At 36.1% G+C, this 27,321-nt stretch overlaps 1 protein-coding gene, 1 non-coding gene and 1 pseudogene across 3 annotated transcripts; 2 read left to right on the forward strand and 1 right to left on the reverse strand.

Annotated features, from left to right (window-relative positions):
- Positions 1-8,155: 8,155 nt before the first annotated feature.
- LOC136224403 (uncharacterized) lies at positions 8,156-11,403 on the forward strand. Of its 2 annotated transcripts, XM_066012730.1 has the most exons (6): positions 8,156-8,584; positions 9,466-9,541; positions 9,767-9,879; positions 9,969-10,045; positions 10,165-10,198; positions 10,753-11,403. In XM_066012730.1, the coding sequence occupies exons 3-6, from the start codon at positions 9,865-9,867 to the stop codon at positions 11,002-11,004; spliced, it is 378 nt and encodes a 125-aa protein (XP_065868802.1). In that variant the 5' UTR covers positions 8,156-8,584; positions 9,466-9,541; positions 9,767-9,864; the 3' UTR covers positions 11,005-11,403. The 2 variants fall into 2 exon arrangements, with proteins under 2 accessions (XP_065868802.1, XP_065868803.1); XM_066012731.1 differs by lacking the exon at positions 9,767-9,879.
- A 694-nt stretch (positions 11,404-12,097) lies between these two features.
- LOC136221544 (copper transporter 1-like) lies at positions 12,098-12,559 on the forward strand (annotated as a pseudogene).
- A 4,614-nt stretch (positions 12,560-17,173) lies between these two features.
- Positions 17,174-17,276, reverse strand: LOC136225334 (U6 spliceosomal RNA). The gene has a single exon (XR_010687053.1). It is a non-coding gene; the product is annotated as a U6 spliceosomal RNA (small nuclear RNA).
- Between the last annotated feature and the right edge of the window lie 10,045 nt (positions 17,277-27,321).

Genomic DNA, 27,321 nt, shown 5'->3' on the forward strand with positions numbered 1-27,321 from the left:
AACAAAAAAACTCGTGATTTACTTTTATATAGCATATTTAGTTTTTTTCATTCTAAAAAAAATCTTTATAATTTGGTTAGTAACACATGAAATGTTTTAGACATAATTAATATTTAGAGGATTTGAAGTGGCAGTTAAAAATCAATTAAACCACTTTTTCTATTTTCTTAATAATGTATGGCTAAATTTGATCGTATTTGGAAAACATAAGGTTAAATTTGTACCATTTTATACGTTAAAGCTAAATCTACCATTTTCTTAAATCGTAAGCACTAAATTTAGTTTTATCCTTTAAGAAAATAGACTCATGCTTTTTATTAAATATTGTTAAAACAATATTATAAATATTTTTTAACAAAGAATTTGAAGACTTTAACTTCACTCAAAAATTTATCAATCGGAATCTTCAAAGTTTATATTGAAACTCCCAACATTTTATATGATATACTACTTTACTTTTTTTTTTTAAACTCCATGAAGAATTTAAGTAATAGTCACTCATCTACATAAATATAACTCAATTGGCTTTTTTTCTTTACCAACCTCTTGGAAATCAAGTCATTTAATTGGTAGCTCAGTAACTATATACATTGATATTAATCTGGAAATTTGATTTTTTTCTTATTAAAGTTCATGAATAGCATTTACCTGATTTTTGAAATGTCCATTGAAAAACACAAACACTAACTAATATCAATGTTTTGAAATATACACTGAATAATAACAAAATATTGACATATTTTTCATATTTTAGCAGTAATGGTAAGAAGATCATATATATATATAAGTTAAGTAACAAAGGGATTTTCTTTCTTTTCTAGTAACAGAAGGATTTAGTTTCCTTTTCGAAATAACTATAGTAGTATAAAAATAATGTAGTAGAAAAGAAATTGATATCAATACACACATTTAAGTGTAGTTAACAGTGAAAAATGAAGGTGTTTGGAATTTGTTTTCTGATATCAATTATGGTGGTTTTGAGTCCAAAAGTTATGATGGGTGAAATAGTTCCCACTTCTGTGTGCTGCAACAGCAATGGACCAAGTTGCTCAGATCATTCTGATTGCATAAGCTATTGTGCTGAATGCACAAGAGGTGGATTTTGCAAGCCTGTCACACAACCTTACTGTCAATGCTATTGTTGATCAATTCATCAATCATCTATGTAATCTTGCATTACCTATGTGTTTCATCTCTTATCATTACCCTATTAAATAAATAAATTCCTTCTTATGATGTTTTTGGGGTTGTTTGTTTTCTTTGCCTGTTTTTGGGTTATTTTATCTTGTGAATTTGTTTTATTTTATTTCTTTAATAATATTAGAGTTCCGGTATCTTAATGGTTTTTGAGCATGTTAACCTAATTGAAATATTTATAACTTTGATTTTCTACTTACAGCTTCCACTAAAAAAATATGATATTTTTAATATATTTATATTTTCATCAGATATGTTATTTCTAATTATGAATTTATTATTTAGGATTAATTTGATAATTCAGAAAATCACTTAGTAAATTGTCAAGCACTTAAAATATTCAACTAAGTTAAAATCACTTATTTTTCTAAGTCAAAATATTTAATTTAATGTTTTAATTTAAATATTATGGTCTAATATTTTTATATTCAGTACTTTATATTTTTAGTATTTATCAAACAGTTTAGATTCGCACTTACAATGTTTAAAAAAAATATTGAGAGCAAAAGACAAATAATAAATGCACATCATTTTGAAAAACTATTTGGATATTTAATTTATTAGAAAAATTCTTAGTTTTGAGGTTGCATAAATTACCTTATAATTGTTCTTATTTGCTTCAATAATAAAGTTTCTCCTCTCTTATCAATGTAGGCAAAATTGGTCGAATCACGTAATTATTGTGTTTTGAGTTAGCATGCAATTTCTTTTCCGCATATCAATCGCGTCTAATCAATACCCATCCAATCTTCAATTTTTAACAATTATGAACGAGACTTGAAATTGCACAAAAAACACAAAAACTGAAATAAAAAACGTGAACATCTATTTTCGTGGAACTTTGATTGTCATTTTTTCAACTTCAAGTCATATTTTTTACCTCTAATAAGCTCTAAAAAAAATTCTAACTTCTTTCCTCATTTTCTGCTCTAAAAAAAATTCACATTCCACAAGTCATTTTCCAATTTTTTCCCAATCACCTCGATTTCGTTAAATCAAAACATAATTTACATTGTTTCTATTCTTGAAATACCAACTTCGATCACAAACTTTCGTTTCACCCAAACTCTTACCCGAAACCCGATCTTTTAAGTCATTTCATATCCCCAAAACACCATTTATTGCTACCATTTATTTGCATATTAATTAGCTGAAAACGGAATGAATGTGAAAATGCTAAAAACGCGCAAACACAAAAAATTTTGGAAAACAAGAAAAAGGTGAAAACCGAAAAAATGTGAAAAATAGAACAAGAATCTAAAAAATGGTAAAATCGAAGAAAACTGAAAAACAAAAAAAAAATATGAAAACATAAAATAATGTGAAAATGCTAGAAACGCGAAACGAAAAAAAACCTGGAAAACCGAAAAAAATGTGAACAACTTGTATAACAAAAAAGCTTTTTCTTTTTTTCGTTTTTACCATTTTTTATGTTTTTGTTCCTTTGAATTGTAGGTCATTTATGTATTGTTTGGTGAGAAGAGAAAAAGTTAATGTTTTGACTTTAGGGTGAGAAAGCGTCAAAAATGATAATATAACTTTAATTCTTAAAAAAATTCATTTTGAGGTTGTTAACGTTCAAATTTTACAATATTAACCCAAAAGTCCTCCATTTCAAAATGTCAACTAGCACTGTCTCGTTTTGACAAAAAAAAAAAAAAACCACAATCCTCCATCTACAAATCAATATAAGCAAGAGTTTTTTTTTTTTAATTATAACTTCTAATGTTCTTAGATGTCATTTTAATATAAAAAAAATTACAATTATGATCCACAACACAACTTCAACATCTCATATATCTTTATATGTCATCTTTCAGAGAGATAATATTAACTAGTTAAAATTTCGTTTCTTAGGTTTAAAATAATTTTTTTTTTTACATAACCAAGTTAACTTGCCAACACAAAATGGCCTGAAATATACAATTGTATATCCTTCTATATTTATAAATTTTACAATTAGCACAGTTTATATATTTACACATGATTTCGTATTCTATTGCAGACACAACTTAAACATATCTTTTTTTTTATATAGATATAGTAAAATTGCAATTAATTTATGAAAACAATACACAAACCCAACATAATATTACTGGTAGGTTAAAATTTGCTTAAATAGATTTAGAATCTAATTTTTAGAATACGGAGTTAATTCACCCTGATCTAAGTGAATGACCAAATTCAAGTGGTTATCAGAGTCCGTATGAAAACTACTCTTAATATAAAAATGACATTGAAATTTTAAAAGTATTATTATATTCTATATTTTAAACTTGCATCATTGAAAGAGTTTATAAATTTACACATGAATGAAAACAACATAGAACTAATAATGTTTGACCATTTTTTTTAATTGGATTTACTGATTTTTTTCCAAAACCAAATGAAGCTACCTACCCACTAAACCTTATGAATATGATTGTCAGGAAACATGGAAACCAAATCTTGTCCGAGTGAGAATATTAGGTTGGTTCAATGGACCAAATCTCCTCTGATCCAAGTTTCTATATATAAAAACCAAATTCGTCTATATACTTGAAATTGAATGTTTTTTATCAGATCCTCTAAAATTTTCAGTTTTACTGTATATATATATATAAATATCCCTCCAATTGGATAACTTAATGCAATACACTTATCCATGGCGTTGATTTTATCAACATTAGGAGCTATGATGCTTATTTTCGTTCTGGCTCTAACTATGCAAGTTTCTACTGCAAATCCTTCTCTTTAATTGCTTGATACTTACCCTGAGTCTTTCAAACAAACTCCTGGAGGATCAGATCCAATTCATAAATCACCCCAACTTATTATGGCTCAAAATCAACAGTCAAGCCGAGTTTATGGTCATTCTTTTAGACTATCTCTCGGCGAATCAGACCCACATACTCACCCACCAATTCATAACCCACCCCAACTCAGTAAAGCTCATCATCAATAGTCACGCCGAGTTCATGATCATTCTTTTAGGCTATCTCTTGGAATCAGACCCACATCCTCAAATATATTATTTTGTAGAAGAATAAACCTCTCAACCTAGGTTGTGATACCACTTTATTAGAATAGAAGGACTAAAACTGAAATTTATTAAGTATTGAATATATAATTTTGATGGACTAATTATTTTATGGAATATAAAATAAAGTGTTAAACCATAAAACACATAGTAAAAAAACTAAAGGATTTGGACTTCACTATATATTTTTTCCCAGACAAATCTATCTCAAAACTGAGACCTATTTAAATAAGAATTCTAATGCACCATACATGGACAAATACCACAACCCTTCTTTGTGGATGCAGATTGGCGCATCATATTGATGCCCATTCTCTTATTCCTCCAAAGTTTTTGGACAATGGAACTCCCAACCCCGTATTTGATGCATGGGAACAACAAAATCAGCAAGTTTTAAGTTGGATTCTTGCTTCCGTTTCAGAAAGTCTGCTGCCACAAATTGTCGGTGCAGAGACAGCGTTTGGCGCATGGAATAAATTAGTCCGTGCTTATTCTTCGGGTTATCGTTGGCAGATCAGAAATCTGCGCACTGAACTAGCCGGTTTGCGTTGAGGGAATGATAGTATCTCGACATATATACTCAAGGCGAAAGGTATTTTTGACCAACTCTCCTCTCTTGGTCATTTTGTGTCTGAGGATGATCTTGTGGATGCCGTGTTGTTAGGGTTAGGACCCACTTATCGCCCATTTGTTAGGGCCATTGAAGCTCGTCTTGAATCGGTTAAATTTGACGATTTATTTGGTCTTCTCCTTAGTGAGGAACGACAACTTGAAAGAGATAACTCTGAATTGATTCCTCCCACAACCATGTTTAATTCAAGAAATCATAATCCAAGGGGCAGAGGCCGTGGGCCTCGCCATAATAGGGGAGGTCGAAATTTCCATCAAAATCATGGGAATAACCACTCTGATTATAATTCCATCCGAAATGACTACTCTCAACTTGTGGTTTGCCATAATTGTCGTGGTATTGGGCACATAGCCAGAACTTGTTCCGCCTAAACTAAACCGTGATGGTCAACCTATCCAACCCAATTCATCATTTAACCTCGGATATAGGTAATCTGCAAATCCACTCAGAATATCAGGGTCCTGATCAAGTCACAATTGGTAATGGTTCTAAACTCTCTATATCCGAAGTTGGTAATTCATCATTTTCTCTTTGTTCTTGCAATTACCAACTTCGTGATATTCTTTTAGTTCCACAATCGCCAAATAATTTACTTTCTGTTTAAGCTCTCACTAATGCTAACCCTGTTTCTGTGGAATTTTTCTCTGATTCCTTTGTGATTAAGGATTTGGCAACGGGGAGGATTCGGTTTCACGGCCAGAGTAATAATGGACTATATTCACTTTGCTTAGATTCTGCTAAATCACGTTCTGCTAATTTAGCCTCTCTATCTGTTTGGCATGATCATTTGGGACATGCCTCCTTTCCTATTGTTAAAAAGTTACTTGAATTCAATAATATTAAAGTTTCAAATTCTAATCATACATTGTGTTCTTCTTGTTGTGTTAGTAAAAGCCATAAGTTACCATTTGCCTTATCTGACTCGGTCTCTCTTGGTCCCCTCGACTTAATTTGTGCTGACGTGTGGGGGCCGCTCCTACATCTTCATTTGATAACTATTTATACTATGTCGTGTTTCTAGATCACTATAGCAAGTATTCTTGGGTTTATTTTTTGAAACGCAAATCTGATGTGTTCAATTTTTTTCTTCAATTTCGTACACTTGTGGAAAAATTTTTCCATCGCCCAATTAAAATTTTTCAATCAGATGGTGGTGGCGAATTTATGGCTTTGTCAAATTACTTTCGTGATAATGGAATTTCACATCGTATATCATGTCCCTATACCCCAGAACAAAACGGAAGTGCTGAGAGAAAACACAGAAATATTGTCGAACATGGTTTGGCTTTATTACATCGCTCTAATGTTTCAAATAAATTCTGGACTTATGCCTTTGCCGCTGCAACTTATTTAATTAATCGTACTCCCACGTCCCAACTTAATTTTACTTCACCATACTAAAAATTATTTCGAACAGCTCCCGACTATCATTTTCTTCGTGTTTTTGGATGCCTTTGTTTTCCCTGGCTTAAACCTTATACAAAAAATAAATTTGATCATAAATCTAAACCATGTGTGTTCTTAGGCTATGACAAACTTCACAAAGGTTATATTTGTTTCGATCATCGTTTGTCCAAATTTGTTATCTCACGACATGTTTTATTTGATGAACAGGTTTATCCGTTTTCGAAGTTATCTGATGAGAAATGCTCAGTACCACAATCACAACAGTCCACCACATCACACAATTTTCTAACCATTAATTTTCCATCAACTGATACAATTTGGACCAAATCAGCCCCTCCATCAACTATTAATCCTATTCTAAATCTGCCAAAACATTCAGATACCAAATCAGCCCCCCCATCAATTTTTTTTTTTTTTTTGATAAAGACCCATCAATTATTAATCCTGTTCTAAACCTGCCAAAAAATTCAGAGACCAAATCAGTCCCCCATCCAATATTAATCCCATTCTAAACCTTCCACAAAATTCAAAGATCAAATCAGCCACATCAAATTTACCCATGCCACATCCCACACTTTCATCCCATACAACCCCATCAATTATTAGTCCAATTATACACTTGCCCAAAAAATTCAGAACCTCTTACCACTATTTATTTCACAAAAGACAAACCTAATACAAGCCCTCCATCACCTGCCCTCTCCCATACCTCCTCTCCAACACTTCACGTGGATTTAACCACATTTGGTCCTCTTCCTTTAATTTCCACTAGTGCACCATCCCATCATATGCCACATTCAGAAAATGCAACCCCACACAAAAACTCAACTGCACCTTCCCATATGATTACAAGATCTCAGACTCAGTCTTTCAAACCAAAACTACCTCGTGCCCTCAACCATGTCAAGGAGCCTACATCCTTTGGACAGGCATCTAAATGTCCACATTGGCGACAAGCTATGGCTTCCGAATACAATGCTCTAATTCGTAATGAAACTTGGACCCTCGTTCCTCCTCATCCTAAACAAAACTTGGTTGGTTCCAAATGGGTTTTTCGAATTAAGCAAAAATCGGATGGTACTGTTGACGGTTTTAAGGCTCGTTTAGTAGCCAAAGGGTTCAACCAACGAACAGGTGTTGATTATTTTGAAACCTACAGTCCGGTTGTAAAGCCTGCCACTGTTCGTCTCTTTTTATCATTAGGAGTGTCACTAAATTGGGATATTGTCCAACTGGATGTATCAAATGCCTTCCTGCATGGAAATTTAGAGGAAACAGTTTTCATGAAACAACCTCCAGGCTACATTGATTCTAAGCATCCAGACTATGTTTGTCAATTAAAAAAATCTCTCTATGGTCTTAAGCAGGCACCTCGCATGTGGCACAAACGGTTAACAGATGTTTTACGCACTTTGGGTTTCTTTGGCTCCAAATCAGACACGTCATTGTTCTTTCACCGCAAGAATTCTTTGCGTCTTTTTTGTCTGATATATGTGGACGATATTTTGGTGCTTGGTAATGACAGCAAAGCTATTGCTGATCTTATTTCTCAGCTTTAAAGGAAGTTTGCTATCCGCAACTTGGGTAAACTCTCTTATTTTCTCGGTGTAGAAGCTAGTTGGTGCTCTAGAGGCTTATTTTTGAGTCAGAAGAAATATATCCTTGATCTCCTTCATCGCACTCACAAAACATTTTATTCAATTAACTTTATTTTATTTCATTCTCATTAATACTTATTTTTTTACTAATTTAATAATTTCATTTTTCATCATTCTCATTATTTTAATTAACTATTTTATTTTAATTAACTATAATATTAAGTTGTTTTATTCTCATTATTTCCTTTAAATAATTTCTCAAAAAAAAAAATTAGAAGTTCAAGTGCCCTAAGTATTCCCTTCCCTCCCCAAATATTGAGTTACTTCCTACTCCAAAAAATATCCCTCCAAAAAATTTGCCCCAATTTTCATTCCCAAATAGAAAGCTCAGACACAAAACCTTTAGACAAAAGCTTTATTCCAAAAGCTCAACCTAATTCCACCAAAGCTCAGACAAATCTCTACGGGTAATATTTCAGAAAACCTAACAATCTCCAGTGCTTCCAATCCATTCCCCCCAAACACACCATCCCGGATTGCTCTTCCAATTCTAGGTCATCTTCACTTTTCTCAATCCCAATCAATTTCATCGGAATTTTCATACTCGATGGCAGAAATTCTGTCCAATCATCTCTCCGATTAGGTTCTGGCTTGATGAATGCTCAAATGGATTGCCTCGATCTGGTAATTGCTCTATTGCATGCTCTATTCCAGCACCCTTCACTGAACAAAGTAAGATTCCTATTCTCTATTAGCTACTGTTTTAATATTTGAATATTTACCCCTTTAACAAAGTAAGATTCGTATTCTCTATTAGCACCCTTCCACGAGACTAAGCATATACTCGTGTAGAGAACATGAACCTAAGAATATACTTGTTGCCTGTGATTTTAATGGTTGAATGGTGTATTATAGTACATGGATTTTAAGTTTGATTTAGGTTCTAATTAGTTGTTTGTCCAAGTTAATAGTGAAATTCTCTGAAGGAATCTATAAAGAATTGTTAGTGTAGATGATTCCAGCTTTAGTGGAATTGACCTTGCAACTCTTATTAGAAATGTATATGGAAGACCTTATGACCATCAACTAATAAAGAAGGTAAACTTTCTCTATACGAAGACATTGCAATTCATACATATTTTAGTTTCTTTGTAATAGTGAAATTTCATCATTCATTGCAAAGCTGCCTAACTTTCCTTTTTCTCTATTCAGTCCACTACCATTCACTCGATAGTACAAAGCATCAACTTAATTAACATGCTAATTTCAATTACCCGATGTAGGAGTTCATGGAAAGAAATCTGCTTGTTTTGAATGTCATGTGGAAGTACTGGGAGCATGTAAGGAAATGGTTGTGCTATTACCTTTATTGCCCGTACTCTTCACTTTAGTCAATATTATCTATGGGGGCTTCCCTTTATGCATTTGGAAAAGGATAAAAAGCTTTCTTCAAATTTTAGTGCTTGTTCTGTTATGTTTGTCTAAGTGCTTGCATAATAATGCCATTACTCTGGTTAGGATAGAGTTTTGCTCCAATTGGCTTTCTTGTCATAGTAAATGGATTTTGCTTTATATCAAATAAAACTAAATAGCTTTCCTTTTATGTTCTGAAGGAAGTGTGAAGAACTTTGTGCACCACTTGTTGAAGATTTTTGCTTCATTATAGACAACACATATTCTAGAGCGAAGGTATGTCGTTAATTCTTGAAATGAATCATGTCATAAATTTTTATCTTCTCTCATATAAAATGTTATCTATAATTTAAGAAGCTAGTATATCTAGCTTTTATTACTTAATATCCAAGAGAGTGAGCATGTGTACAACTCTACATTAAATATGTATCTATAAAGATAAAATAATAATGCTTCTTTAATATGATAGTATTGTGATTGACTAGACTATGTGAATTACAGAATTAGGAGATTGGGTCATTGGAGTTTTGGGGTCTTAATATTCATTAAGGTTTACAAGGAAAAAGGGGATTGGTGAATGAAAGCGGTTTCTTGCTAAAATGACTAACCAACATGTAAAATTCCTTGCATATTATTTAATTTTTCTATTCTTGCTCCCTATTGCAATATTTAAGATGTTAGTGCTGACCACAATAAACTGCAGGTATTAAAGATGGAATGCATAGTATTGAAGCATTTAGGATTTCAAGTTTTTGCTCCAACTGCAAAATCTTTTCTCAGGTATTGGATTGTTAGATCTTTTGCAACTTTAACTGAAACCTGTATGTCCAAATGTTCATAATACTTTGAAGTTTTCTATCCGATGGTTCTTGCAATTTTTTGTTTTGTTTTGTTTTCAGGAGATTTCTACGTGCACCACATGCTTCTTACAAGGTAATGATGGGTTATTTTGGTTCTTGAATTAACATCCTGATAGGACGCCTTTATTGAAAGGCATTACCAAAGAAAGAATAATCCTCAACTTGCCCAAATCCTCTATTATGGTGCCACTTAGCAATATTGGACTAATCATGTCATATTAAGCAAGTTTAAGAAGCTAATAAGACATTTTTAATGTTCTAGATGTTAATCGGTTTTTTGGCCAAGTTTAAAGGGTCCATGACGTATTCAACCTTGTTGTGTTATAAACATTAAAAAGGAAAAGGGCTAAATATAATAAATATAAGACAGTAAAAGAAATCATAATATTATCTCTCTAACATTAATTTAGTCTATACAGTATATGGACAAAGATAAAAAGAAGTCGGTTTCTCAATCCTCACGCCCTGTTCTCCACGTCTTCATCTATTGAATTTCTTTTACTTGACTATTGGGAGTTTATGTTTGAATTCAGGAAACTATAATTGGAAAGAAATGCAATTTTAACTGACTCAAGTTTAACTTAGTCTATTTTACATTGATAAATTTCATTTGCACACTTAATGCAGGTAAATGTAAAACATGTTATGAGCAGAGGCTCCACCGATCGGGTTAAAGAGCCTCGAGAGCCGAATGTCTCTCTTCAAAGGAAATTCTCTTCTTTCAACGAGAGAGAAATAGAAAGTAGAAGTATAATAACATGTTCAAACCAACAAGATAGGCACCTAACTCCAAGGGTGGAAGAAGTTGATAAAGAAAATATTGATCTAAAATATAGTCCTCTATTTGCTGCCTATAAAATCAAGGGCTGCCAATGGTGAAGGAGAGTACTCATCTATGCTCTCAATTATTGGAATTCATTAAAGAGGAAGCAAGCCAACTTTCAGCAACCAAACAAGGCACACACATAAAAGGAATGTCTTAGATTGACAGTTTGTTGTTGAAGCCGATCTAAAAGTTTAAAGCTTTAAACGTGGATTCCAAAACTTCAGTTGCTTCAAAATTGGAGTTGTGGAAACTCAATCGTTAAAAGACAAATGTCTTTTGGATTTGAAACCTTGAAACTGATTTAGGGATAATAACGTATGCATGTTGGAATTCCCTCCCGCAGTATTTCAGATTTAAACTTGTTGCTTTCCACAATCAATTTGATGCACAATCACTTAAGCATGTGATGATGTGATGTGATTCTATTATTAAATTAAATAAATACAGGATAATTTGCGGAATAGTACCTCTGCCACTTGTTAGACTGTTAATAAAATAAGGAATTTGACTAGGTGCCAATGGGCTTGTAACATGACTCGTACCTTCTATACTTTTACATGTTATCGTAATAAAGATAATAAAATTGTACATATGTTGCAAACAAATCACACGAACTCAATCTAATATTAGCAAGTAAAGGTTTGTTAAATAGACTATTTGAATGGATGAAATTAACTTGCTAATTCAAAAACATACATGCTTGACAAGATCTGGACTCACTCAAATATCAATATAGCTGCAATTTTACTTGTGTTGTCTTAAAACCTCTAAAAGAAGCCAAGCATGTGGAATGCTAAAATGTGTGTTTTTACAGGGACAAAGTAACATGAAATTACTCCAAGAATATTATATTGTAATTTAAATACAATTGACTTGTAATTATAATTTAAAGTGTGTTATGAATCATGATGTAATTGAGTTTTTTATATATATTAATTAGTTATTTTAGAAGAATTGACTTGGAAATAGAGATAGCACAAGTTTGGTGTGTGGAGTACATAGTAAAACTTAGAAGGATAGTCCATCATGTATCATTGTACTATACAATCTCAGCATGTGTTATGATTTGCTCCTCCTCCTTCTCATCCGCCTCTTCCTCTTCTCCCTCTCCATTGCCTAATTAATTAAGCTGAAACAGTAACAGACATGAATCATGGTAATCATAACGACATGTCAGGCATGAACATGAACAACAACAGCACAAGTGGAATGCCTTCACATCATAAGATGATGATGCACATGACATTCTATTAGGGAAAAGATGCTCTAATTCTCTTCTCAGGATGGCATGGAACTAGAAGTGGAATGTATGTTCTAGCTTTAATTTTAGTTTTTGTTCTCTCCTTTCTTGTTGAGTTTCTTTCTCATTGTCAAATTATAAAACCTGGTTCCTCTGATTTCACTCCCGGTGTAATCCAGACTTTAATGCATGCTCTAAGGGTTGGCTTGGCCTATATGGTTATGTTGGCCGTCATGTCTTTTAATGGTGGTGTCTTCTCGGTTGCTGTTGCTGGTCATACACTTGGTTTTTTGCTTTTCGGCAGTCGGCTTTTCAAGAAAATCTCTCCCACCATCAAAACTTCTGATCTTCCTCCGATGAGTTGTTGATCAGTAATTAGGTTGATTTTCAGAATTGAAAGTGAAATTAATCATTGAGGGTTTTGTTTTTCTTATTGTAATTTAGTAGTAGTTTGTATTATTTAACATAAATTGATTAGCAGTGTAATTGATCATTTTCAGTGCCGTATTTTTCGTTTTCTTTTCTACTTTTAATTAGATGATAATAGAAGTTTTTTTTTATATATAAAAATACTTATAACTTTATTGGATTAAAACACAATAATTATAACCAGAAAATAAACTTTAGAAATCAACCCTTACCAAATCTACAAAGAGACTAAAACCATTGTACAACGAAAAAAAAAAGACATAAAAACATAAAACAACCTAAAACAACAATAAAGCATATCTACTAGTCCAGAGAGGAAATATGAAAAAAAAAAACAATAATTAGGTTGATTAACTATAGTCAAAGTTAATTGCAACTTTATTTAGAGATCTATACAAGATGACTTCAAGTTTTCCACTTATAATTGAAAAATTAGTTAGACATTTTGTGTGGATCTCACCATGACAATTAAGCTCAAGCTACTACTGTTAGTAAAATTTGACATATATATATATACTATTATTGAAATTCTAATTTCAATAATAATCAAAATAAAGGGTATAAATGCGGTGAAACTGAAATATAGAGACGCAATGTCAAGATTTTAATGAGTAAAAAGGCTAAAATTGTTGTGTCCCTCAATAAATAATCATTTAGGAGATTACGAATGAGTATTATATTAATTAAAGCAACTTAACAATTGTATGATCATCTATAAAAAAAAAAAACAATTGTATGATCATATAATGTGCTCCAGCTATAACCTTTTATTATGTTCATGGTTTTCTATCAAAGTTTGAATTACTAGACATGCTAAAAAAGTTTCATTCTTCACTTAATGTGGTAACATTCAATAATTTTTTAACTGCTACCTAAGTTGCACGGGCACAGACAAACAAACAATATAAAAGACATTTCAGTCTTAAATTTTGAACTCGATTTTCCAGCTTTCATCTGATTAATTAATGACCTACAATTTCGTCTTCTTGGGATATGTGTGCTGTTAGGAAATTAAGGAAGGAGGGTTGGGTATGAAGGATTATTTTGTTTTGAATCAGGCCATGCTGAGCCGTTTCTGTTGGGACTTAATTGACTCTAAAGAATTTCCCCTAAACATTCTGAAATCTCGTTTTCTTACCGGCCCTTGCTCTCCGCGTTGCTCACCTATCGGGTTCTCGGTTTGGTCATCACTAAAGGGAGTTTTCAAGGAGGTGAACTCGCATTGTTTATGGTTGATTGACGTGACCTCAATGCTAAGCTTTTGGACCGATTCCTGGATCCTCCCTTCATTTTGGGAGCGCTTGAATCTGAATCTTGGGGACACGTCCTTGATCAATTATTCGGTTCTAAATTATTTTGAGCATTCCTCGGGATGGTGAGAGCTACCTATTAGTGTCTACTCTCATCTTTCGGACATCCTTAGCATTAAAGATATCACCCTTCAGTTGTTTTTGTTTGGCCTAAATCAAAGAAGGGGTGGGTCACGGTTTGGAGCTTCTACTCCTTACTGCGTGGAGCTCGTCCTAGGGTGCCTTGGGCTAATTTTATATGGAAACATTTTCTTCCTCCCTTGCGTTCATTTTCTTGTTGGCGCGCCATTAGACGACGTCTTTTGACGCATGACTCTCTCCGGTCTGTTCATCATGTCAAGGTGTGTCTACTGTCAGCATTCTGAAACCGGAGACCATCTATTTGTTCGCTGCCGGTTTGCACAGGTTGTTTGGAAAGCAGTCATGTCGCTTTTTGTTTTACATCTATACTGATTGACGATGGACTACAACAAGTGTTTCAGTCTCAGCAATTTAGTCCGCAAATTGCTGACATTTGGGGTGCCAGCTTGGTCATCGGTATGTGCTTGCTTTGGCGCACTAGAAACATCGCTATGTTTGACTCCGTCACCCCAAATGTTCATATTTTTCTTAGGGATCTTGGGAGCGCCATTTGGAAGTCATTGCACGGCAGCCAAGCTACGTCCTTTAATTCCACTCTTGATAGACACGTCTTGGATCAGCTCTCAGTTGCTCTGCGCCTTCCTATTGCACCTGGGGTATTGGATGTTATTTGGGCTCCCCAGACGAAGCTTAACACTGATGGTTCTGTCACGTCCTCAGCTGTTTCGGAACTAAAGGGGTCATCCGACGAGAGCATTTGTGATCCCACACTTTCCTCTTGCGCACCTTTTGAAGCGGAACTACAGGTGGTCATTTTTGGTATTTTAGCAAGGGCGAAAGGGATCTGCCTCCTTTGGCTGGACTCTGACTCTACTTCGGTCATTACCACGGTCGTGACTCGGACCAGTCGGGTTCTTTGGCATCTGCGTCCGGACTGGGTTAACTACTTGACACTTTTTCCACCATGCAGTTGTTCGCATGGCATATCTTTCGTGAAGGCAACAATTTGGCAGCAGTCTCCTCCTTTTATCTCATATTTCATTTGTACAGATTTTCCGTGCTTCCCGCAAAATCGGTTCTGCTTGGAGTTTTATTCTTTACTTTATATTCATTTCATCCTTTCTATGTTTCTATTCTTTTGTATTACATTTCGTGACATTATTTTCTTTTTAATAATATTTGGGCCTGTTGTTCTCGGTTTTGGGGGGTGCTGACCTCGTTAGGTTGCCCCGGGATAGTTGGTAAAGGCTTCCAACCTCTTTAATTAAAACAAAGGAACAAAAGAAACTTTCAAACTAACATTTCTACTGAATGAAATAAATATATGGGGCATGGATGTTATTTGCGATTCATGTGGACTTTGTTTAAATGAATAAGAATGAGAAATTGTCTTTCTTAACAAAATTAATGTTATTGCTAGGCAATGATCTAATTGTAAATGTGGATCTAATTAAACAAATTCAATATACTTTCTAAGATTACTTACAAGCTCTAGCCCATTGAATATACAAGGATCAATTTAGGTTTTGAATTTCAACAAGAAATTAGTAGTTGAAATAATACAGATTTAAACAAGAAATTAATAATTTAAACCTAAACTTAATTGTAGTCTCTTGTTAGAAAGGACAATTTTCGCTGATGACATTGAACAAGCAGTTTTGGAATGTCATTTTTTGTTCTTTTGAGTACCCAGATCAATTGCAAAACCATGGAGACTATGTGCTGTATGGTCAAACATATACAGTAGCTGTTGAAGTAGCACTAGTCCATATGCAGCCATTGAATTAGCACTAGTCCGAGCAGCTTAAATGTGTTGTATATCCACATACTAAGATAGTTTATAGTCCTTTCATATAGTAAAAGGTTCTGCAACATTCGACCTTTTTAGTAAACAAAACAAGACTGGGCAAATGGAAATAAGAGGCTAGAAAGAAGACTGAATCAGTGGTCTGCCAAACTCCATCATTCAGCATATCCTCTCATTTTTGCCTTCAACCAAATAAGGTATTCAGACAGGAATTATATCAGAACTGTGGCTGAATCAATGGACTCAAGTCCCATTTATCATCTTCAATTCCACTGGTATGTCTTATGAGATCTTCCTTAAATTCATTAACAAAACGTCAACTTCTTAGCCTGCATCTTCCCTGTCAATTGTTTTCGCCGGTGATATTGTGCAATTAGTGCTTCAATATACTTTTTCTTTCTTTCTGTTTCTGAAGATCCGGTGAACAACTCATATCTTGACATTGATTTTCTTCATGTTTTTTCAATGTCATTTTTCCTGCACAAAATTAACTAAATTAAAATCATGTGTTTTCGAGAGGGATTTGGATTTTTTACTATCATTCTAGATCGGTTAAAATTTCTTTTGATTTCTTAATAATCCCAAGATAGATCTATTCATATTTCTCCATTGGTTTTGATAAAAAAAAAAAAAAAAATTCAATAGCTATATCCTTACATATGTCTACCTCTCTCTAAGCAAGAATACAAATTTAAACAATCTTGTTTGCAACATAAATGATCTACTGAGACAGTCATTCTACCATATTGCAACTATACCCCAAATTTAACAAAGCATTATATGTATAAACTCAATGGGGTAGTTCAAAGTAAAAAGGAAAAAGTCATACATATATATTTAAGTACCACCTTTGGCCAGATAGAAAAATAAACTAAAAATTAGTTTGGAATCTTGGAAAAGGAGAGCCAAAGAGAGTATACATACTTTTGGTGGAAAAGCACAGGCTGAACAACGGCTTTTCTGTAAATGAAAGCAATAGTTCATTTGATGATTGAGATAGAGAATCCGTTCATTTGATGACTGAAGATCGGTGTGATTGACTTAGATGGATAATAAAAGAGGTTTTATAAATAAAAGAAGACAATGTTGGTGGAGAGCTCTTGCAGATATATGAGATTGGGAGGCCAGGGTTTCTTTCATAAATCATCTTGTTTATATATGAGATTTGGGTGGGTATTTTGGTAATTAACTTTTATATGCTCGAATTTCTGTATAGGAATAATTTGGTTTATACATTTTTTAAATTTAAGAATAACATTTTTATTTAATTTAATAATTATTTTATATATTTCTTTCATCAACACTTAGTTTTAATAAGCTTTTACATTTTTTTTATTTAAAAGGTTGGATACCGAGAAAATTTGGACCATTTCTCGATTTATGCGTGTCATTCTTGCGCAGGGGTCATGCTAATCTTCTCTGTATCGTTCCAATTTTATCGGATGTCCCCGAAGGGACAAAATTTGCTTTTCTAGGGATTCGAAGTGGGAATACTTACCACTATACTACAATGACTTGATGAAAAAAAAATATAATTCAACAAACATTTTTATTCAGTAAAGTTTTCGGGTTAAATTTAAAATCGTTAAATACAATTCAACAAAACTACAATTGATATTTTATTCTTTATTATGTACCAATTGCATATCAGTTGATTCTAAAAAAAATATAATTTTTCTGATTTAATAATAGAATTAAAGATTAATATTTATAAACTGTGTGAAATATTAGAATTTTTTTTTGTCTAACTCATATTTTTTTTCCCCAAATCGTATGTTTGTGAAATATTTGATTTTTTTCTCCATCTTGTATATTTATTTTATTTGTTTTTACGTCATAATATGTTTGTGATTTGTTACAATAGCTAATAAAATGAAGCATATGTAAACTGTAGATGATAAAAATTCATGATAGAGAAAACAATTAATTTGATAGATTATTTCTTAAATTGAACAAATTGTCAATATTAAGTGTAAAATTATATATTTTAGACAACTAATTATAAACTATAGTAATTTGACATAATTTCAATTATTACTTGATATTATTATAGATAATTTTGAAGATTGAATATAAATTTTAACTCAGCTTTCACACAATTTATTTAAGAAAACTAATTACAAAAAATTAATGTTTACTTTTTAAAGTTGTCAGATCATGGAAATTGAAATCAACGTTAACAAATAATCATTATTCTATTCTGATTGTGTTAATACTTCATGCTCAATATTAAACTCTTAATCCACTCTCTAAGAAGTGACTAATACATATTATTTCTAAGGCCTAATACACAAATAACCCCCTAAACTTGTCCAAATGTTTCAATTGCCCCCCTCAACTTTCAATTGTAGCAACTTACCCCTTAAACTTGTTCAATTGTAAAACATAACCCCAAATTGGGATTTTATTTATCCCGTACTTGAAGCAACAGTAAAAACGTTTCCCCGGATTCGTATCACGCCAAAGATCTGATTATCATACTCCGCGAGCGTTGCAGATTTTGCATTTCAAGTGTCTCTTCAATTGTAGTCCATGTCAGCAATTTGGGGTTATATTTTACAATTGGACAAGTTTAAGGGGTAAATTATTACAATTAGACAAGTTCGAGGGGTAAGTTGTTACAATTGAAAGTGGGAGGGGGCAGTTGCAAAATTTGGACAAGTTTAGGGGGTTATTTGTGTATTAAGCCTATTTCTAATAATACTGTTCTTATTCATTTTTATTTATTATTTTATCATTAAAATTATTATACATTTTTATATTTATCAATAATGAGAGGAGAGACTCCTCGATAATAAATGTTTATATAAATATTTTCTTAACCAACTTCACTTTAGACTTTCATTTCGTCTTATTTTGTGTCTCAAAACTCATTTTATAAGGCATTCACTGAACCTTTAAAGTCCATTTTCAACCCTTATTCTTAGACACATTTGTTACCAACATCATAAAATTTGTTTTAGCCTTTCCTTTCGCTTGAAGCACATGCTTAAGATGTGAATGCAGATTTGTCATATAGAATTAAATAAATTTCTTGTACTATTGCTACTTGGTTGCATAACAAGTTTTCCTTATGAGATTGAGGATGGGGCATTTTAAGGATTTGGGGACTTTGAGCAACACAAAATAGATGGGCTCCTGTAATTAGGAAAGGCCTGAGGGAGAGAGAGAGGGATGGGCGTCTTAGACGTCTAAGAAGATTCATAAGGCACTGGATTAATGCAGCACTGAATGCACACTTGGAAAGTGAAACTCTTGCAGCGAACAAGCATGGAAAGTGCAACTGTGTTGATGAATTAAATTATTGCTAAGGTTGTTTGAACTAACCACCTAGTTGGTGTTTTTTGTTTTGCTACGTATTGACGAATCAGTTAGTCTCCCAAAAAAAAAACTGACTACTGGAGTTCTAAAGAGTTTTGTTTGATGATGAATCAGTAAAGAAATATGATTTTATCTGGTATGAAATAATAATGTTAATGGTAGGTCACATGATGAAACGACAGCAGGAAATCATGTCGGCTAAAAGGAATTTGATTGCAAAAAGAATTGTAATTTAGAGAAAGAACTAGCAGATTGGGTAACAAATAATAGAGAAGAAGCAGAATTAGTTAAGGAAGAAAGACGGACAGAGGAAATAACTCCGAAAATTGAAATGCTACCTGAGCATTTGAATAAGCTCAAAGGGCAAGGAGAGTCAAATAAGGTTACATGTGATACATTAGAACATAAATATGTTGAAGTGATACTGAAAAGGCATAAAAAGATACTAGCATTCAAGAATATAGTGATCGATATGGATATTGTATGTACAATTAATTAATCAACTGATGCGGACATCCTAACTAAGATCACTGATCACAGGCGCTCTGGCGAATCCCTAGATATCAGACCCACGGAGGTTATACCTAGGAGGGCGGATCCCCAAGACAAGCAAGCTGGGCGAATTTAGGAGTACGCAAGGAGGCGTATCAACATCTACCCTCGGCGGATCTCTAGGCTTACTTCCTCCCGAAGTAAGTCACCAACAACCCTGACAATCCGTACCTGTACCAATGTACTGTTGTCGGGGCGTATCACCTATTTTACCCTTTTAGGGATAGCCTTATTGTAACCCTAGTAGGGGTAATCCTAGTCTTTTGTTACCATTAAGGGGAAGTATTTAAACCCTCATTTTGTAAGAATGACGACAACTTTTTTTATCAATCAAACATTATTCTCTTTGAGAACGAAGGTTTATACCTTGTTATTGGGATTCACTCCTTCTAGTTTAGCTAGAGAAGAAACTCTTTGTTGGTTTACGATTAAAACCTCCTTTTATCGCTTTCAATCTGTATCAGTTGGTATCAGAGCCGATCGTTTCCTGACCCGAAACATCTTTTGGCAATGGTTCAACCCCGACAACCGCAAGATTCCCTGGAAACCACTGACCGGAGGTATGAGGAGCTGAGGGAGAACCTCGCGGAGCAGATCCAGGCCAGCCATGAGCGGCAGAGGCAAATCGACCAACGGTTCCTGAAGCTGGCTACCTCCCTAGAAAACTTCAAACTGGAGGTTCGGGCTCTAATCCGACCAAACGCGGGAGGATCAACCCAGAGAAAGGAAGGACTCCCTGAACAACAGCTTCCACAAATGGATCCTAGGGATCCTGAGGTAAGAAGACCCAACTTTGTCCTTGTGCATAACGCTGATAGTGATATTGATGACTTTGAGGGTATTGGGAATGATGATACCGTTAGAACTATGAGGGATGTTGGGCCTGTTGACAACCGACGTGTGGAGGTTGCTAGGGTATATCCAGGTCTAGGAAACTTTGATAGAGATGATGCCTTTAAGCTAAAAATAGACTTACCGTCTTTTGGAGGCGAACTGGATATATAGGGGTTCTTAGACTGGTTATCGGAAGTGGAACGTTTCTTTGAGTATGCTGGGATTCCTGATGAGAGGAAGGTGAGGCTGGTGGCGTATCGCCTGAAGGGTGGCACATCAGTTTGGTGGGATCAGATGAGGGAAGAAAGAAGAAGAGGGGGCACAGATCCGATTCGATCTTGGCTACGGATGAAGGCGATGTTGAGGGAGCGTTTCCTACCGCCGGATTATGAGCAGTATATTTACAGCTCCTACAGGGGATGCTCTCAAGGGACCCGAAGTGTCCATGAGTATGCCTCCGAGTTCTTGAGGCTTTCGACAAGGGCCAACTTGTCTGAAACTGAAAGCCAAAAGACCTCCAGGTATCTAGAAGGGTTGAGATACAACATCCAGGATCGCATTGGCACACAGATGGTGGTTTGGGTACAAGATGCCAGGAATTTAGCCCTCAAGGCTGAATCTCAACTAACCGGAAGATCCAAGAGATCCGCCACTACTGAGTATATGCCTGGAGGAAGAGATAACGTGAGGTCTTATGACAAAGGCAAGCAGGTGGCGAGTGCTAGTGGAGCCAAGATTAATAGTGTGGGAAGGGGATCTGTCGGAGATACTAGGCCGTACAAGGAAGCACCTATACCACCTAAGAGCAACAATCCGTATGCGAGGCCAGCACCTTTTAAGTGTTTTCGGTGTAATGAACCAGGCCATAGGTCCAACGAATGTCCTAGGAGGAAGAGCGCCAACATGGTGGAGAGGTATGAAGATGACTATGACGAAGGGGATGAAGTATTTTGTGAACCCCTAGGAGAAGATGATGATGAGGCGGATGAAGAGAGATACGCCATTCATGTGGTACGGCGTCTGCTAGTCTCCAGCCGGATAGAGGGAGATCAGAGGCATCGACTATTCAGGACCCGCTGTCTCGTGAAAGGCGGACGATGTAATGTGATAATAAATAGTGGGAGTCAAGAGAACATTATGAGCAGCAGCGCCGTTCGGAAATTCGGGTTGTTGGCAGAGGCGCATCCCGACCCCTATAGGGTGGGATGGATCAAAAGCGTGGGTGAACTTAGGGTGACCCAGAGATGCAGGGTACCTATTGTGATTAGAGATTACAGTGATGAAGTCTGTTGTGATGTGGTCGATATGGATGCCTGTCACCTATTGTTGGGCCGACCCTGGCAGTTTGACAACGACGCCATCCATGCAGGAAGAAAGAACACTTACAGATTTGTGAAGAATGGAGTGAAGTTCGTACTTACGCCAATGACGAGAGAGCCAAAGGCCGATGAACAGTCTACCTTGGTAGTCTGTCCCACACACAAATCTTTTGTCAGTGAATGTGAAGAGAGCCAGATGGTGTATGTGGTAATGGTTAAGGCGAACCACGAATCCGCCCAAAGGGACGAAAGGGAGATGCCGACTGAAGTGACCCGCCTACTTGGCGAATATCAAGATCTGTTCCATGAAGGGCTGCCAAGTGGGTTACCACCTTTGAGGGACATCCAACATCATATCGATCTTGTGCCTGGGGCTAGTTTACCAAGCCTCCCACATTATCGAATGAGCCCAAAGGAGAATGACATCATGAGACAGAAAATGCAGGAACTCATCGAGATGGGATACGTTAGGGAGAGTATGAGTCCTTGCGTCGTTCCAGCTTTACTTACACCGAAGAAGGATGGGTCTTGGCGGATGTGTGTTGACAGTAGGGCTATTAACAAGATCACCATCAAGTACAAGTTCCCGATTCCAAGGTTGGATGACATGCTGGACCAACTTGGCGGATCTCGAGTATTCTCCAAGATTGATCTCAGGAGTGGTTATCACCAGATACGAATCCGATCTGGGGATGAGGGGAAGACCGCCTTCAAGACGAGAGATGGATTATATGAATGGTTAGTTATGCCATTTGGGATGACCAAGGCCCCCAGTACTTTTATGAGGCTGATGAATCAGGTGCTTCGCCCGGTGATTGGGAAATTCGTAGTCGTGTATTTTGATGATATTCTGATTCATAGCCAGACCTTGGCGGAATATCAGGAGCACTTGCGGACAGTATTTGACCTGTTAAGGAAACACCAACTATACGCCAACACCAAGAAGTGTGACTTTGTCATGGAGAGCCTGGTTTTCCTTGGATTCGTGGTCAGTGGGAATGGAATCCGAGTTGATGGGGAGAAGGTAAGAGCCATCCGAGAATGGCCCACTCCGAGGAACGTGGGGGATATCAGGAGTTTTCATGGGCTAGCAACGTTTTATCGCCAATTCATTAAGAACTTCAGTTCCATAGTGGCCCCGTTGACGGAATGTTTAAAGAAGGGAAGGGGGTTCGAGTGGACGGATGCCCAAGAAGAGAGCTTTGCCTTGATCAAGGAAAAGCTGAGTACAGCGCCAGTGCTGGCGTATCCCGATTTTGATAAACTTTTTGAAGTTGAGTGTGATGCTAGTGGAATTGGGATTGGTGGTGTCTTGATGCAAGAAAAGAGGCCCATTGCATACTTCAGTGAGAAGCTATGTGAGGCACGGCAAAAGTGGGCAACGTATGATCAAGAGTTTTATGCTGTAGTGAGGGTGTTGAAAGTATGGGAACATTACTTGGTGGGAAAAGAATTCATCCTCTACACTTACCATCAAGCTCTCAAATACCTGGGAAGTCAGAAGCAACTTCAAAGCTCCATGCATGCCCGGTGGTCCGCCTTCATAGATAAGTTCCCCTATAAGCTTATCCACAAGGCTGGAAAACAGAACAAGGTGGCGGACGCCTTAAGTCGAAGGGTGTCACTAATCAAGACAGTTAACCTGGAGACCGATTGTTTTGAACACATCCAAGGAGAATACGTGGCGGATCCTGATTTTGGTAGCATCTGGGAAAAGTGTAAAAACCAGCATGGAGATGGAGCGTATCACCTGATGGATGAGTATCTCATGAGGGGCAAACAACTTTGCCTACCTTGCACTTCCATTCACGAGAAGGTTGTTCGGGATCTACATGGCGGATCCCTGGGAGGGCATTTTGGGCGAGATAAGACATATGAAGCAGTGAGTTCCCGCTATTTCTGGCCTAAGATGAGGAGAGATGTTGCCTACTTAGTAGAACGATGCTATGTTTGCCAGACTGCTAAGGGACGCACTACAAATGCGGGCTTGCAGTTACCTTTGCCTGTGCCAGAGACCATATGGGAAGATCTGTCCATGGACTTTGTCCTAGGATTACCCAGAACTCAGAGGGGCATGGATTCCGTCTTTATCGTGGTTGATCGGTTTTCAAAGATGGCTCACTTCATACCATGTCGCAAGACTAATGATGCCTCAGCGACTGCTAAGCTATTCTTCAAAGAGATTGTCCGGCTACATGGCGTACCTAAGAGCATTGTCTCGGATCGTGATACGAAGTTCCTCAGTCACTTCTGGCGGACATTATGGGCTTTGTTCGATACGTCTCTGAAGTTTAGTACCACCGCCCACCCTCAAACAGACGGACAGACAGAAGTGGTCAATCAGACCTTAGGAAACTTACTGCCCAGCAAGTGTAAGGATAAGCCCAGGATGTGGGATGTGGTTCTAGCCCAAGCTGAGTTCGCCTACAATGGCTCTGTACATTCGGGAACTGGGAGATCTCCATTTGAGGTGGTATACACAATGACCCCGAATCACGTCCTTGATATAGCTCATCTCCCTAAAGGAAACGTGACTGCCAACCAGCTGGCCAAGGATTATGTACAGATGCACCAAGAGGTGAGAGAGACTCTTGAGGAGAGAAATCAGAAATTATAGGCTAAGGCGGATGAGCACCGCACGGACCTACAGTTTGAAGTCGGGGATGAGGTTATGGTATATTTGGGCAAAGAGAGACTCGCCAACGCCGCAAGTAGCAAGCTTCGGCCTAGAAAATACGGGCCATATAAGATCACCAAGAAGGTCAATGCCAATGCCTATCATATAGCATTGCCGAACTGGCTTGGTCAAATCTCACCAGCATTCAACATCCGTGAGCTTAGCCCATGGAAGCCGGATGGTCCTTTGGAGTTCAAACAGGGCGAATCGGTGCCGAGTTCTTTTAAAGAAGGAGAGAATGATGCGGACATCCTAACTAAGATCACTGATCACAGGCGCTCTGGCGAATCCCCAGATATCAGACCCATGGAGGTTATAACTAGGAGGGCGGATCCCCAAGACAAGCAAGCTGGGCGAATCTAAGAGTACGCAAGGAGGCGTATCAACATCTACCCTGGGCAGATCTCTAGGCTTACTTCCTCCCGAAGTAAGTCACCAACAACCCTGACAATCCGTACCTGTACCAATGTACTGTTGTTGGGGCGTATCACCTATTTTACCCTTTTAGGGATAGCCTTATTGTAACCCTAGTAGGGGTAATCCTAGTCTTTTGTTACCATTAAGGGGAAGTATTTAAACCCTCATTTTGTAAGAATGACGGCAACTTTTTTATCAATCAAACATTATTCTCTTTGGGAACGAAGGTTTATACCTTGTTATTGGGATTCACTCCTTTTAGTTTAGCTAGAGAAGAAACTCTTTGTTGGTTTACGATTAAAACCTCCTTTTATCGCTTTCAATCTGTATCATCAAATCATTGCTACATCCTATTGATAGTGGACTCAAGAAAACACTACTGAGAGAACCAAAGTCGGGTTTCAATTCGGATCTAATCCACATTTTTTAACCATTATTAACTAGGCTTGAAATTACATTTTTCGCTCTAAAACTGCATTGTTCTGTATGTGGGGAATACAAGTGTTTTCCCTCCCCCCCCATGATCATGAGGGGAGAGCATGGTCCGGTTCGGTCTAAAACCTGAACCGAACTAAATTGGACCAAACCAAATTACATGTATTTCTTAAGATCAGACTGAACCGAATTATTTTGATCGGTCCGGTTCGGTTCATGTTTGGACCGAACATAACACATACACTATTTTTTTTAAAGATATTTAATACTTTAAAAATCCATTATATACTTGTAAAAAAATAAAATTAGCATTATTTATTTATAATACAAAACCCATTATAATTAGCACTATTTAGTTGCATTCTAAATAAAAATAAGGATAATACAATGAATTGAAAACAAATAAATAAACAGATGAATATAATACTCCATCAAAAGCATCACATGACACCTAACATAAAAAATTTGATCCTTTTACACATTTTGAATTATGATAATTTAATAATAGATTAAATGCATCACCTAGTTATAACATGTCCGATTTTTTATGAACAAAAAAAAAATTGGTTTTCTTTCATAAAAAGAATCCACACAGAGATCTGACTTTACTCATGTTGATGCGTCACCCATGTCATTATTTTGTTTCTTTTTAACCACTGAAATCAGCAAAGTGACCTATTTGAGAGAAACGAAAAAGCCAAGTTATTTTGTTGAGACAAATTGAAGTTGAGTGACAATTTGGAGACATCTATAAGTGACCAATTAAGATTTAACCCATTTAATATTGACTCAAATGTGTGTGAGCGGTCCCGAAACCCGATTACCCTACTTCGATGATGGTTTCGGCAAATGAGATTTCGTTTTTACATGACACCATCACTTAGCGTTTTTAAGGATGACATTTAGCATGTCCCTTGCGGTGGATGTATTCAAGTTATTTTGCTAACTCATTTATCATGTTTTCCGATAAGTTAAAATATTAGATGGCACACGAACTCACAACATGCCACGTCTTGAGAGTTAGGTTTGTGACTTTAACATTTAAAGGTTCCGATTAATGAATATGTAGACTTGTCTTTTATTAAAACATCATTTATATTTTAATCGTATTTCATTTAAATATCGACTTAGGTTCGAAAGCTATAGATAAATACTGGAATGATAAAAAAAAATATTGCATCACCATACAAATGACGCAATAGCCCTATTACATCAGTTCTAGCACTATAAAATAAATCTATTAAACATGCAAGACCATAAACGATAGCCGAGGGACATTGGAACCCGTCTTTCGAATTTAACTACGACGCTGGACTCGATCACACAGGACTCAGACAAGCCTAGAGATCTAACACATAGCATGTAATCTAATCCAAACCATAGTTTATCGTTCAAACTTTTTTAACGCATATCCGGTTTTATTCCATCTCAATATTATACTAAAAACATGCAAATGTACAATAAAATATAAATTTACCAAAATTAACAAATCCTAAAACTACTCAAGACAGAATTTTGTCTGACTGTTGTCTGTCACTGATCTGGCACGAGGTGTCCGATCGGTGATGGGGTCATTGAACCGGGACTATATGCTCACTGATCTGCAGTTTCAGTTCCATGCACTGCACTGGCACGCTACCGATCGGATCACTGCCCCAATGCTCGTACGTTGCTCTATAGGGGCTCCACGTGTCTCCAGATTCCGCTTTCACGCGATGTGCCTGACACATGGCTCTCTGAAGGAGGTGTTTGCACGACACTCGGAAACTGCTACTATATCGCTGTCGTGGGCTCAACTCTTATGCCAAATACTCAAAACGATGCCGTCGGTTCTCTGGGAATGGAATAAAATGGTTTTTGGTATGCTTGATAACATTATCAGGCTTACAGAAGATCAGATTGATGACATTCAATGGCAGATTAAAGCTTAGGGATGTTGGAACGAGTG

This window comes from Euphorbia lathyris, chromosome 3, assembly GCF_963576675.1.
Source record: "Euphorbia lathyris chromosome 3, ddEupLath1.1, whole genome shotgun sequence".
In the NCBI taxonomy this organism is placed as follows: domain Eukaryota; kingdom Viridiplantae; phylum Streptophyta; class Magnoliopsida; order Malpighiales; family Euphorbiaceae; genus Euphorbia; species Euphorbia lathyris.

Excerpts from the sequence above, each read along its gene's own strand:
- LOC136224403 (XM_066012730.1), top strand. Across the intron at positions 10,046-10,164 it reads ACTGCAAAATCTTTTCTCAG|GAGATTTCTACGTGCACCAC; the intron begins GTATTGGATTGT and ends TTTTGTTTTCAG. Across the intron at positions 10,199-10,752 it reads CACCACATGCTTCTTACAAG|GTAAATGTAAAACATGTTAT; the intron begins GTAATGATGGGT and ends CACTTAATGCAG.